General features: G+C 44.0%; 1 protein-coding gene across 3 annotated transcripts in view; it reads right to left on the bottom strand.

The window, feature by feature from the left end:
• LOC118077832 (uncharacterized) overlaps positions 1 to 14329 on the bottom strand; it is a 117994-nt gene that overhangs the window by 44268 nt on the left and 59397 nt on the right. For all 3 annotated transcript variants that reach the window (XM_035101564.3, XM_088661229.1, XM_035101583.3), the window contains 10 exons: positions 13356 to 13409; positions 13215 to 13268; positions 11845 to 11889; positions 9593 to 9646; positions 7094 to 7138; positions 4999 to 5052; positions 4232 to 4276; positions 3851 to 3904; positions 1563 to 1607; positions 950 to 1003 (listed from right to left, as the gene is read on the bottom strand). In XM_035101564.3, the coding sequence (XP_034957455.2) occupies positions 950 to 1003; positions 1563 to 1607; positions 3851 to 3904; positions 4232 to 4276; positions 4999 to 5052; positions 7094 to 7138; positions 9593 to 9646; positions 11845 to 11889; positions 13215 to 13268; positions 13356 to 13409 (504 nt within the window). The remainder of the gene's footprint in view (positions 1 to 949; positions 1004 to 1562; positions 1608 to 3850; positions 3905 to 4231; positions 4277 to 4998; positions 5053 to 7093; positions 7139 to 9592; positions 9647 to 11844; positions 11890 to 13214; positions 13269 to 13355; positions 13410 to 14329) is intronic.

Raw genomic sequence — 14329 nt, 5'->3', positions numbered from 1 at the left:
AAAACCTTTTGTCAATTGTGGATGATTTAAGTGAATCCCCAAAGGTAAATTCGAAAATAAAAATTAATATTTTTGGCAACATCATCATTTTCAGACTGCTGTTTCCCCAACAATTTCCCCAACTATGAAGTAATTAATTGTGACCAATATGCAATTTCCCCCTTAAACCATTTGCTTATGTTCAAGGCTAGCTTTTCAGATTTTGTATGGTTGCTCTATTTGTTTACAAATAGTGTGACATCATCTGCATATAAGCTAATTTTAAATTCTTCTGACCAATTTTAGCTACATTATTTGTAGCATTTGATCTAATAATTTCCACTAAAGGTTCAATAAATAATGCAAATTAATAGTGGGGATTGTGGCTTGCATTAAACATGCAGTACCAATGGATGGCCTTGTACCTCTTTAAAAATAAAATAAGTCAAATGAGAGAGAGAGAGAGAGAGAGAGAGAGAGAGAGAGAGAGAGAGAGAGAGAGAGAGAGAGAGAGAGAAAGCGCTATGCTAGATCTGGGATAACATGAGCAGGTACTGAGTCTGGAAAAACAAGGCCAAGAAGTCAGGTATGAAGAAGTACCAAAGGCTTGAATATCTTGCACAGAAGAACCTTACATAACCTGAGTATGGTTGGATAGCACACTTGGTTAGAGCACTGTGCTGATAATGCTAAGGCTGCAGGTTCGATCCCCATATGGGCAGTTGCATATTCCTGCATTGCAGTGAGTTGGACTAGATGATCCACAGGGTCCCTTCCAACTCTCCAATTCTATGATTCTATGATGATTTAGTAGTTCTTGCTTGTAATGGCATTGGTTTTCATTAGGTTTACTTTCAAGACTACAGCTGTAAATTGAGGATCCAGTAGCACGTGACAGTGTGGTGGTGGGGGGGAGAAAACCCAGCCGTGATTCTCATTCTGGGTTAAAAAACTTGGTAAAAGGACCTACCTTGACACCACGGGGACCTGGGTAGCCTATTGGACCTGCTGCACCAGACAGACCCTGCAGGAAAAAAGTTGTTCTTTTTTTTCAATCAGTCTCTTTTATTGGCTTACAGAGGATACAAAAATTTATAAGTCAAAGTATTAAACTGAAGTCTATTCATAAAATAAGACATGCAATGGTTTTGACTTGTGTTGTACCACAAGGACAAGGACTTTCTGAATATGGAATTTTCGAGAATCTTCTCTGCAGGATTGCAGTTGGCATGACTTTACATGTTGCAAGGGAGAAAGCTCTATGTCGGTGGGGATCATACAGGTGATGTAAATATGGAGTGGCCTCAACAGAGAGCAAGATTTTTTGGCTGTACTACTGATATTTTGGAATTCAGTCTCTAGAAATCTGTGCTTAATTGTTTGAAATGCTTCTAACAGCGGGAGCATAAGCAATGAGATATATTTTTAAAAAGATGCATCCCCAAACATTTCTTGAAGACACGAATATTAACATGTCCTGGTTTATACTATGCCTGAGTTTTTAGCATGGTGGAAGAGGCCAAGGGACAATCTTCAGGTCCCTCCTTAGCATGTACACATGCCTGGGAGACTCAGGCTTTTACCTGTGCTCCTTTCTCCCCAGCTGGCCCTTCTCTTCCAGGATGACCCTGAAAAGCAACGTAGAAGACACCAATGAAAGATGCGGCTGCTTGAAGAGGTGATGCCTGATTAAAGATATTGCAGCCCTCAACAAAGAGCCATCGAACATGGAATATGCTTCACACACACACCCCCACAAAAATAGCTCTCCCTCCTGGCTGCTCCTGCTTTTGCTTATGAACACATGTGAGCATGGGGCAGGTGGGGTGGGGGTCAGCAATCATCTACTTTTAGTTGGCTAGTTTTTCCTCCATGGCCTGTTAAAGAAATACAGTGGACACTCGGGTTGCGAACGTGATCCGTGTGGGAGGCACGTTCGCAACCCATAGTGCTGCGTCTGCACATGCGTGGGTTGTGATTTGGCACTTCTGCGCATGTGCAAAGTGCAATTTAGCACTTCTACTACTCATGCGGAAGTGCCAAAATCCGGGAGTAACCTGTTCGGGTACTTCCGGGTTCGGCGCGGGACGCAACCTGAAAATACGCAACCTGAAGTGTCTATAACCGAAGGTATGACTGTACTGGGAAATGTGGAGAAAGAAATGGAATCTATTAATACTTAAGAAAATGTATAATACTTAAGAAAAACTACTTCTCTAAGGATGTGTGGGTGTGGTAAGAGCTTGAACCAGGTTCAATAAAAGGTAAAAAGGTAAAGGACCCCTGGATGGTTTAGCCAAAGGCGACTATGGAGTGCAGCGCTCATCTCGCTTTTGAGGCCGAGGGAGCTGGCGTTTGTCCACAGACAGTTTTCTGGGTCATGTGGCCAGCATGACTAATCCACTTCTGGTGCAACGAAACACCGTGATGGAAGCAAGAGCATATGAAAAATTTGTTTACCTTACTGCTGCAGTGGTACCTATTTATCTACTTACACTGGTATGCTTTCAAACTGCTAGGCTGGCAGAAGATGGTACAGAGCAACGGGAACTCACCCCATCGCTCAGATTCGAACCGCCGTCCTTCCGATTGGCAAGTCCAAGAGGCTGGGTGCAGTAATCCAATCAGGGGGAAAGGGGAAGCAAACTATGCTTAGGGCACCTTTTCTAGCCCCTCCCCCTTTTGGGGGTGAGCAGAGTGGATCCTAAGTAGGGTTGCTCAGTCATGGATACAGCTGCCAAGCTGCTCAACTGCCTCATTCCTTGAGTCAGAGCGAATGAATCTGTATCCACCGCCCAGGTGCCGGTTCATGACTAGGGGCTTCTAGATTTCACGGTCCTGCCCCTGTTAGCATTTGCCAATCACCATGGGCCTTTTTTGGGTTTGGGTTTGGGATGGGTTTTTAGAAGACACGTGTGTGTAAATTTGTTTTACATGTGTAGATCAGTGCACGCTGACCAACACAGTTTTGCAGTAAGGCTCTATTCCGATGACATGAGGATCACGACAACCAGTAGATTTTTATCTGCTGCAGCCTTCATCCACCTTCACAGCTGTTGTAACACACCACTTGTCATCATCTGTCTGTTCTGCTGTTGAGGACTTTTTGGATCATTCTTTGCCTAGCTCCTCCCTTTGACCTTACTGCCTTGGGTGACCCTGCTGAGAGTACGAGATTCCTGACGGCTTTGCTCACAAGGGTCATAGGAATGTGCAAGCCCACTCACCACGACAAGGTGATGATCCCGTGAGTGAGAATGCAGGTTGGTACATTAGGGTGAACTACCCTACCAAACTCAGCCTGCCCCCGCCTAGCCCCCACCTGCTTGCCTTCCTGTTTACAACTGGTCCAGAGTTTGACACTGCCTGCCAGCTCCTTAGTCTAAAGGCTCATCCACACTTCTGCTTGTTCCAAGCCTAGAAAGCACAAATCCAAGAGGTTTTCAGCCATCCTATGTTTTCTAGGCAGAAGTCCAAATGGTTTTCCATTTGCCCACCACTTTCCCCAGGAGGAAAACCTATTCTTTGCCACTGAATCAGAGCAAAGGTCAATCTGCAGAAAACCCGACTGACATTTGATCCGATTCAGTGGTAAAGAGAGGGTTTTCTTGGAGGAAAGCGGCATGGCGAACTGAAGTGTGGATGAGCCCAAGTGTTGCCCTTACAGAACTCAGCAGCAAGGAAGATGGGAGGGGGGCCACTATAATTAGTTGGCTCTGTCTGTCATGGGCTCTGGCTCAACCTCTGTTTGTGTCCCTAATGTCTACCCTGCCAGTCTCAATGGGCACCAGCCACCACTGATCCAGATGTTGCAGCAACTCAGAAGGAAACACCCATTGTCATGTACGGTTTGTGGATCCTTGGCACTTACTGGAGGTCCATCCACCCCAGGCATTCCTGGTATCCCTGGTTTTCCTTGTGGGCCCTGCAGGGAAGAAAAAGGATGGTCAGCAAGGCACTATTTGAATCCCGTCTTGCTCAAGGCAGAGCAGGAAAATAGGGACTGTGATGTAAATGTGTTCTTTTAAATGTGAATGGCAAAGGAGGTGTGAATCCTGACTGTAGCAAGAAATGCTTTGTGAACAGGGATTTTCTAGTACAGCTCAGAGATCTCCCAGACCGAAAAGCATGTATCTGGACACACTGCAACAGGCCAACCAGTACATTCCAAAGCAGGCCTCTAAAACATACCCACCCACCCCATAAGCAATATTTTCATGCCTTGGCTCAAAACATCCATGCTCCAACTCACCTTTTCACCTGGAAGCCCCACAGGACCCTGGGGACCAGGCAGACCCTATGAGAAAGAGTCAAATTAGAGGAGATGAGGCAAATATTAATTAAAAGAGAAGGCGGGGAACAGTCCTACATTCCTGATGCTTCTACAGGTGAAGACAGATTTCAGAGCACTTAGGCTGCTCTGTTCAATTCTAAACATACATTCTCCCCTCCAAAGTTAAGCTTGGGGCAGGGGCGTAGGTTTCAAGTAGATCAACTATGCACAGCACTGATTTGAAGACCCCTAAGATATCAGAAAGGTGTTCCCCCATGATGAGAATATTCAGGTAGTACTTTTAAAAATAAATAGTGCATCTGAAATGTGGGGTGGGGAGACTGATGGATGAACCAGCATTCAATTTTCTGGCATGCCTGCCTGTCTTTTCACCTGTATAGGAGGGAACAAACCAGGCTCTTATCACATCTTAAGAGTTCTTTAAGTTTCCATATGCTTTATGTTTCCCAGTCTTCACCCAATGAAGCCCAACCCTAATACCCACCCCTTGGTTATCACTCTCAGGACTGAAGTAGATACTAAGGGGACCTTCACTCCTGGGGCTAACAGCAGCTATGTGCAGAGACCATTTTTGGCCAGACCATAGTTGGGAGTAAAGGGTTAGCTGCCACAGTCCCTTCAAAATTACCCCCCCCCCCAGTATCAATGGCTTGTTGTTGTTTTAAGAAAGGTTCAGTTTGTTTCTATCACATCTAATTTGCCCTCCCCACATCACATACACACACCTGAGATCCAGGGTTGCCCTGCTGTCCAGGGGGGCCTGGTTCACCTTGAATGCCCTGGGGACATAAAATCCTGCAGTCAATCAGTATTCTGTGCATATACAGCTACATAGGTAGCATAGAGCAAAAGAGACAACACACAAAGTGGTGCAAAATTGTGGCTAAATTTGCTGGAGGGATTTGAAAACTGAAAAGCCTGAAAACAGGAAGGTTTGCGTCTTTGACCATCTGGGATACTGGCATTATGATGCTGGGCTGCATTTAATTTACCACTTTTAAACCTTCCTCAGCAGTTATCTGATTGAGCTGGGGGCCAAATTCGTATAAAGGTAAGTAGAAGCACCTCAGTGTAGTTACAAAAATCTGCATAGCGATTAGGAACTGTCTCATCTAACCTCTCTGAGCTAACCTGAGCTAACCTATTTATTGCTCCAGTCCAAATAATTAAACTTCAAGATAGCCAAAGAACACGAGTGCTTATGTTCTATCAGATGGAAACAAATCAACAAAAGCACTGCTTTGTACAGTAATTACTATATGTTGCTTCTAGCCTATTCTGGACATTTAGGCCACAATCCAGCAATGGATTTAAATATGCTGGAGGAGCACACCTAATTCTGTGGTAAGATTGTAGCCTTCATCTTCAGAATGAGTGATCTTGTTTACAATGTCCTTCCAAGTGCACAGAAAGCAAAGCAAGACATCCATTATTTCACAATCGACTCTCTTGTCTCTAAGGAGACATAATTCTGCAGTGCAAAAGGATGTGGGCCACATGACTAAAGATTTTGGATTATGCTCCTCGGTAGCATAAAGGCTGCATTTAGTTGCAAATCAGCATGTGTTAATTGTTACAGCAGCAAGTTAGCATGTACTTTGTTCAGGAAATATATGAATTGCGAAATTGAGAGCTTGATTGAAAACTATGGGTTGGATCCAACAAAATTGTCCCAGTTATGCTAGGACTTTTTGTGCAACAGAACCTCTTCTTCCTCTTCTCCCTATGCGTTCTGGGGATTCCCCCAATGCACTGGAGCAGATTAGGGGGCAGGAAGAAGAGAGGGAGGGGAGGTTCTGATGCACAAGTGGAAGTCCTTACACAAATGGAATTACTTCATTGGATACTTCCTCTTTGTGTGATTTTAGTTACTGATTTAAATTGCCTTGTAATAAAAAAATAAAAAATACCACCCTGCAGAAATCTCACATTCATATGTGAATTTGCACTATAAATGCAGCAACCTCCCCATGACTTCACACATAATGAAAGCACATAAATACACTATTTCAGCTGGATCTTATGTTTTTCTGGATATGCATCCTTCAATTAAGCAACTAATTCAGAGGCTTAAAATCCCAATATGACAAGACTATAGCATTGCATTTATGTTCATTTTGTAGGTTGCATTACATGGAAGAAAGGATGTACCTCACCAGATTGTGAAGGGGTTTACAACCTTAGAAATACTTGTGGTATTCCTGGTAACAATCTTATGTTGGTATGTATTTATAATATTGAATAGATCATTTTGTTATATGAATGTATAAGAAGAGATTTTCATTTGCATCTTTTTATATCACTTAGGCCTCAAGCGGCTGAAGAAGGCAAAAGGTTGTTTTTATTCCAGAAAACCTTGTTCTGCTTGCATCTACTTATGGACTTCGCACTTCATGGGATCCACATATATTGGGTCCTTTTTGAACATTTGTTGTAATACGTTATTTGGATTTACATGACAGAGCGGTCGAGTGCCACTGCTATTTACTACATTGTTTACCCCTATGTGGAGATAAATTAGACACTGTATGTAATTTTCTCAGCAGGTTGCGTTTTTTGGGGGTTTATTATGGAAAAGAAGATGCAGCAAATTGAGGCCTGTCAATCCACATTTGGAGCTACTGGGCACAAGACAAGAAATTTCTTGATAGAACAGGGTGGACTGTCCTGGAACAGCAACACAGGCAGGGTCCGCCTAGGGAGGAGGAAGATTACCCATTGCAGAAGATGAACCCTTGGTTGGAGGAATGTGACACACAAAAGCAGGACTTTCCCTTTACCATAAACCAGGGAAATTCACAACTGCCTGTGCTCTCTTACCAAGTTGCCTTTGTGTCCAGGGGCTCCATCAATACCGCTAACACCCTATGGGATGGGAACACAGAACAGAGAACAAACTCAAAAGACGTGCCAAGAATGAAACTGCATCAGAATCTAGGGTTGCCATATGTCCAGAATTTCCTGGACATATCCGGAATACTGAAGTCAGAAGTAGTGTCCGGGTAGAAATTGCTAAACTTTGCCCCACCCCCAAAAGCTCAACAACTTCTCTGTCCGGATTTTCACTGTTTGAAATATGGCAACCCTATCAGAGTCTTATGAACCACTTATTGTTTTTCAGTTTCAAAACAAGTAGCTCCAAATTCTAACTTCAAGATTCTCAGATTTGGTCTCCATTTGGGCTTTTTGTTTCGTTTCGGGCTGCTGCTCTGAGAAGTCATTGGCATTTTGCCACTGAAATGTGAGTTCTGCCTTTCAGACCCAGTGCAGATGTAATATTCCCAATCTCCCGGTCACAGTTATAAAATTATGAGTTTGCTAGTCACTCACATGATTCTTCGCTCCTCCAATCTCCCATGTGAATGTCCCTCTTCCTTCCATTATCTAATTTAATTACAGAGTATTGCTGTGTCTGCCGTGAGGCTCATGCTCAAATTCTCTCTAAACCCGTTTTTCAAACCAGCTATTAGCACAATCCTGGCTCATGCTAACTATAGGCAATTCTGCACAGCAGTTTATTGTGGACTTTGTGCAGCTCATGCCTGGAAGCTTTTCACATCATCCACATGACGTTCTCCTCCTCAGAATGCCAGCCTGTACTTTTTCCTCCTTCAATCTGGAATTTCCTTACTGTAGAAAATCCAGTAATAACAAATATCCCATAATGCTCCTTGGTGCAGTGTGTGTGTGTGTGTGTGTGTGTGTGTGTGTGTGTGTGTGTGTGTGTTTGTGTCTCACGTCTCACCTTCATTGAGTGGTGTCTATTGCCATACCCTTACTTCTGTTTGCTCCTTGCATGAGCAGACTTGCACAAGTTCTCTAAGAATAAATGCTTCGGTCCAGTTAGTCCTCTGAATAGAGAGGGACAGCAAGCGTATGCCAGTCATTTTGAAAACTACGGTAATTCTTCTTTCCCAGCCATCTCCAACTGACCTTCACCTTAAAGCACCTTGGGAATAGTGTTGCTGAGAGGGGGGTGGAAGCCTCTTGCTGTTTTCTAAGAGCCTTTGTGGCTGTAGGAATAAGTTCTAGGGCAATGGATCCCAACTGGTGGTCCCACTCAGGGGGTCTGCGGCACCATTCACATAACAAAAACTACCACAGAGATTCCATACCCCTCAATTGTCCTGAAATCGGGACATCCCATTTTGGGGTGCCATACTCTGATGGCACCCCAAAACATGCATCCTGGTTTTTTACTGGGACATGTTGGAGGGTATGTAGAGATATGAAAATTTTCAAAAGTATGGGGGTTAAGGCTAAGCTTTTGAAAAACAGGGAGTCTGCAGTACTTAGCTAGTACTTAGCTAATTAGGAACATAGAACTGCCAGAGTTTGTTTTTTTAAGGAAACAGCTGGAAACGGCAAACATGAATGCCCCCAAACGTCTGTAATGCTGCAGGAGACTTTTGGAGAGGTTTGAGAAAACAGTGCAACTGATTCATCTCTCTCCCAGCAACATGATCAGATCTGGGGTGCTTTAAGTTGAAGTTGGAAGACAGTTGTAGAAGCCTGGGAGAGGAATTTTCTAAATTTACAGGAAGCTTGGCACATGCACACACCCACTCTAAGCACTAAAGCACTCCCTGTTTGTTTTTAATTATTACAGATCTTGCACAATCCTATTACATCAGAAGTGTACAAAAATACTTTCCTTAAAAAAAAGAAGTTCTGTAAACTAACTGGGGGAAGGGTGACTGAGGAGAGAGGCAAAACAACAACATACTCAGGATATTTTCTGCCAAGCTCCACAGAGCTGGGCTGGGGGGTGGCAAGCAGAGGAACAGCAATTAATATGAGTGGGGGAAAACATGGAAAATGACCCATTTACAAGATAATGCACCCATCTGGACACAGCCTATGACCAGCACTTGTGGAGAGTGATGCTAAACTGTGGTTAAAACAAACCATGAAAGGGTAGACAATGCTCATTTGGAAGAGGGAAGGGAGAAAGCATATCTACAGCACATGCCTAATCTCCTAAATGAGGACTGGGAGGTCAGAGACATTATATCTGCACTGGGCCTTAAATACATACATAAATACCACAACATCAAAAGCAAATCTCAAAACCGAACTCAAAATTCGAAAGTTAAACAGTGCCCCAAATTCAAATGGTAAATTCAAGTTTAGAGTTGCAAATAGCGGAGCAGGAATTCAGATGCGTTAAACGTTGCCTCTTAATGCAGTTCTTCCGATTCACTGAACCATGGAATAATTACAGAGTTGGAAGGACGAGGAAGCCTAGTCCAAGCCTCCCCTTGAACTCATTTCTGTTCTCTCCAAGCGCAGGAAGGGGAGAGGAAAAAGGATTCATACCATCTGGCCTGGGGGACCAGGAGCACCTCGTGAGCCAGCCAAACCACGGGTACCCTAGGAAAAAAGAGGGACATGTTAGTGAGGCCTAAATAATGTGCACTGCACATTCTTCTGAAGGCCTTTCTGCGTTCTCTGACAAGTGTGCCCCAACCGTTATTTGATTTTCAGTGGATCCTCCTTTTGTAAACCTTTATCCATCCCAGAAGTGCATGCTACAACACTTGCAGAAAGTTTAAATATTCATGTTTGTTTGTGTTTTAACTGGATGAGCACTTAGAACAGGCACCCCCAAACTGCGGCCCTCCAGATGTTTTGGCCTACAACTCCCATGATCCCTAGCTAACAGGACCAGTGGTCGGGGAAGATGGGAATTGTAGTCCAAAACATCTGGAGGGCTGAAGTTTGGGGATGCCTGACTTAGAACATGGGGGCTTCAAAAGGCCATGGATAAATCCATCTCTCTCTCTCTCTCTCTCTCTCTCTCTCTCACACACACACACACACACACACACACACACACACTAACCACCAGGTATGCATGACAGTCTAACAGCCACATTGAACATGTCAATTGCAACAGCAAAGACTATACTTGCAAGAAATGCACAGAATGAAATTTGTGGGAACTTGTGGTGTTCCTATAATAGAATGCAACGCCAAAGAGGTAGACATTACATTAAAGGTCCTCCCTTCTCTCCACTTCTGCAATGTCTGTCCTGCCTCACTTTGCATTATGTTGTCACAATGTTCTGTTCCCTGCCCTCTGCCAGCAGTTGCCAATAAGAAGTTACCACCACCTGAGCAGGTGCTTCATCCCACCTTAGTGTAAATTGCCTTAAAAATGCATCAGACAGATTCAGGAAGAATGCCTTTAGGGTAGCCAGGGCCGGATTTAGGTTTGATGAGGTCCTAACCTAAGCTATTAAAGGTAATGGGTCCATCATAGGAGCCAACACAACACAAAACACTTGCTGTATGTAGGTTTTATTTTATGGGGTTTTATCTTATATTTTGGAAAGGAATATCCAGTTGTTTTTTCCTTTATTTTGGGGGGCCCCCAAAAGAGTGGGGCCCTAAGCTACAGCTTGTTTAGCTTATACGTAAATCCAGCACTGAGGGCAGCCCAATATAATATCTCCATTTTGGGCAGAGCGGGGAGGAAAATCTTCTCCTGGACTGTACCACAATAGGCAGTAGGTGGCAATGTTGCACATTTGAATGCTTCCCCACCAAAATATTCCCTGCACATAAAAAAATGAACATGTTAAGGAGAAGGCTTCTTCTCAGGAAAAAACATACTGCAGCTTTTTCTTTTTTATGTGGGAGCAGTTGAACATCCAACTTCACTACGGCAGCCTAAAGTTCTTCAGTCCAGAAACAGTTTTACCACTCAGTTCTGCCAGTCATCCACACTTCCCTTTGTGCAGAGATTTCTTTTATATTGACCTGCCAGTTTCCCTGAGAAAACCCACAGTTTACTGTTGAGTTTGTTCTGATTGAGCAGTAAACCCCAGGTTTTCCCAGGGAAATTGGTGGGACAACAGAAAAACCTCTCAAACCCGTGCCTGGAAATCTCAGGACAAACTGAAGTGTGGATGAGTGCAGAGACAGAGTGCAGGATTAAGAGGGACATTTGATCTGGCCTGGCTTAGACATTCTTTTTATTTTAAAATGTAGTTTTAGATATAATATTTTTGCAACATTAACATGGAGATTAGAAAGCACCATTGCACTGATTCAATAAATTATAAAATTATTTTCCCCACAGCCATGGTATTTCAAAAAAGACAGAAAACAACGCATTAAAGCCTTGCATTATCTGGCTTCCCTATATCTTTCATTTTCCCAAATGAGACTTACAATGGTTATTACTTGAGCATAACAGCTAGTCATTACTTTAAGGTGATAAGGCATTAATAACAATATCTCGTTCGTTTTTCAGAAACAAATGCTTTAGAAAGACAGGAAAATTGTTGAAAGCATGCAGTTTGTGCCATCTCCTTGAAATACATTTTATTTTTAAAAAGAAAACGGAAAAAAATCAGGCAGCTTGGCAGTTGTTAGGCTGTTTATGATACCCCCACTTGTACCTGTCATTTCACATTCCAGGCTACAGCAAGACTGCATGTTTTCCTGAAGGTTTCTGGTTTCCATTGCTGCTCCACCCACCCCACGGAAGTGGCATAGGCCAACTTCATCCCAGAGCACCTAGGCATCCTGAACAGTCCTGCATCTGAGGGGCAGATACTCACAGCTTCCCCAGGCTGTCCTCTAGGGCCTTGCACACCCTCAGAGCCCTGTGAAAAGAAGGAGGTGGAATGAGAGCTCCACCCGGGTATTGAGTTGTGTCCACCCCAGCTGCTGGTTCCCCCAGCAGGAAACACACAATAACCACTTAATGCACACTCACCACCCCTACCCTCAATTTCTCCATATTTCTGACGGTGTGTTTTGCTCCTAAGGGCTCCTATGTATTAAGCAGCTCCCCCCCCCCCGCCAAATAGACCCCTTTCTATCTTCAGAGAATACTTTTGAAACTGACCTGTCTGCTGAGGATCGCCAGTCTCCTGTGGCATCCCACTGTGTGCAGGGGATTCTGGGACATGTTGTTCCAAGGCGCACCCAGTTCATGATGGGCACTAAACAGACTCTAATCAACCCCCCATAAGAGTCTAATAACCTCCCTACATTTGTACATTGCAAGAGAAGGCTGGCAGTGGTGGGAAAGCCATCTTTCATAAAAGCTGGTCTCATTGCAGAATCCCTGAGAAGCAATACCATGGAACACCCACAGAGAATGGGCAGTGTTATGGGGTGGCACTGGGAGCTAGAGCTCCAAATCTTTGCAGCAAGCCCAAGATTTCCTGCACCTACCCTTTCTTTGCATTTTATTTCATGCTATCATTTCACTCACACAGCAGCTAGGTGCACTGCAAAAAGCACAGTGCTAGTGACATCCATCGTACTAATTTCTCATAGAGTTCTATACATATAAATTAGCCAATTGGGTGCAAATTTGTATCACAGACCCGAACCCCGGTTGCATCGCAGTGGCTCTGCCACAAATAAAAATTGTGATAGTGTCTGCTTCAAGCGCACCAACTCCTAGGGGCCAAGGCAGTTTCAGGCCAACTGAAGAATTTTTGGAGGAGGCCAAGCCCCCTCAATATTCAGGGGGCGTTCAGCTCTGCCCCTGGCATTGCACATACAATGTCAGGGCATTGTGTGGCATCATGCAACGTTGCACACATGATGTCACGGCATCGCATGCACAGGCCCCGTTAATCTTCTCAAGAAAATGGCGCCTCTGGTCTGCTTTGAAACTGATCAAGTACCTCCTCTTTCCATAGATCTATGAGATGACCCCACATATTGATCCAATCCTTTCCCACCTTTTCCCTTGAGCTTTAATGCACTGGGCCACCCTAGTGGTGCTACAGCAGCCTTGATCTTGTAACCACACATTTCTCTGCTCATTGTCACAATAATTTGGGTCAATGCAATTCAATTTAGAGCAGTTGCAGTATTTTTCTAAAGAACAACACTCCTTGCATCTTCTAAAAGAAAACAGCACTTTCCAGCTATCAGTTTTCATCCCCATATGCCTTGGATCAATGCTTACCTTAGGACCATTCTCACCAGGAGCTCCAGGGGGACCTGGCTTGCCTACATCTCCCTGTAAAAAGTAAAGCAAGAATTAGAGATGATAAGATGATACCAAAGATAGGCAGCCCTGGTATCACAAATATTTGGAGATACTTACTTGGTTTCCCTTTTCTCCAGGAAGTCCTGGGAGCCCATCAAAGCCCCTGTCACCCTATAAGAAAGAAGCATTAGCACCACAAGGAGAGCCCAATATTTGGGCCAGTGAGCATGTCTGCCTATATTGAAAATGCTTCCTTTTTAAAAATTCCCCAAGATCTTTGTTTCTCATTCCTACAATCCTTTTAATTGTGAAAAAAGCTTTGTTGTAATGATCAAATCCATCCTGACAACCCAGGAAGGTCTGTGGGGGATATTCCATATATGTACAGTGGTACCTCTGGATACGAACAGGATCCATTCCAGAGCCCCATACACATCCAGAGCAGTACTTACTCTGAAGCGCCAAATTTGCGCATGCTCCCCACACGATTCAGTATTTCTGCGCACACGTGTGATGTCATTCGGTGTGCATGTGCGAATCGCTGAACTCAGAAGTAACCCGTTCCGTTACTTCCGGGTTCGGTGCGTATGTATCCTGTGTCGTACGTGACCCGAAGCATACGTAACTAGAGGTATGACTGTATTCCCAGTAGAGTGAAGTGTATGTATAATATCTATATCTGTCTGTCTGTCTGTCTGTCTAAACTGGTGTTTGGTTGGTTTTTTAAAATCTTTTTTGGCAGATGAATTCTGCAATATGCAATTACTGCAATAATGGTTCATTGGGGTGCATTTATACTAGCGTGCTGACACATCTTTCTGCTTTAGCGGGTGTTTTGCAATGCTTCCCCAATATTACCATGTGGCTGCTCTCTGGATGAGCACTCTTGCACTATAGTGCCCATCCCATTAACTCCTGCTAAAAAAATTAAACTTTCTAGGGTTTTGTTTTGGGGTTTTTTGTAGTCAGATGCTAAGGACAGGCAATGGGCTGTTTGTGGGCTGAGTGGAAGCTTCTGTCCAGCCAGTATTGGAAGCAGAAGGATAGGCCCTGGATCTGTTCCATCAGGAGGGCTCTTCTCATGTCCCTAC

Source organism: Zootoca vivipara, chromosome 2 (assembly GCF_965207765.1).
Source record: "Zootoca vivipara chromosome 2, rZooViv2.hap1.1, whole genome shotgun sequence".
Taxonomy (NCBI): domain Eukaryota; kingdom Metazoa; phylum Chordata; class Lepidosauria; order Squamata; family Lacertidae; genus Zootoca; species Zootoca vivipara.
Note: the sequence above shows the minus strand (reverse complement) of the source record. Positions and strands in the feature narration are given on the sequence as shown.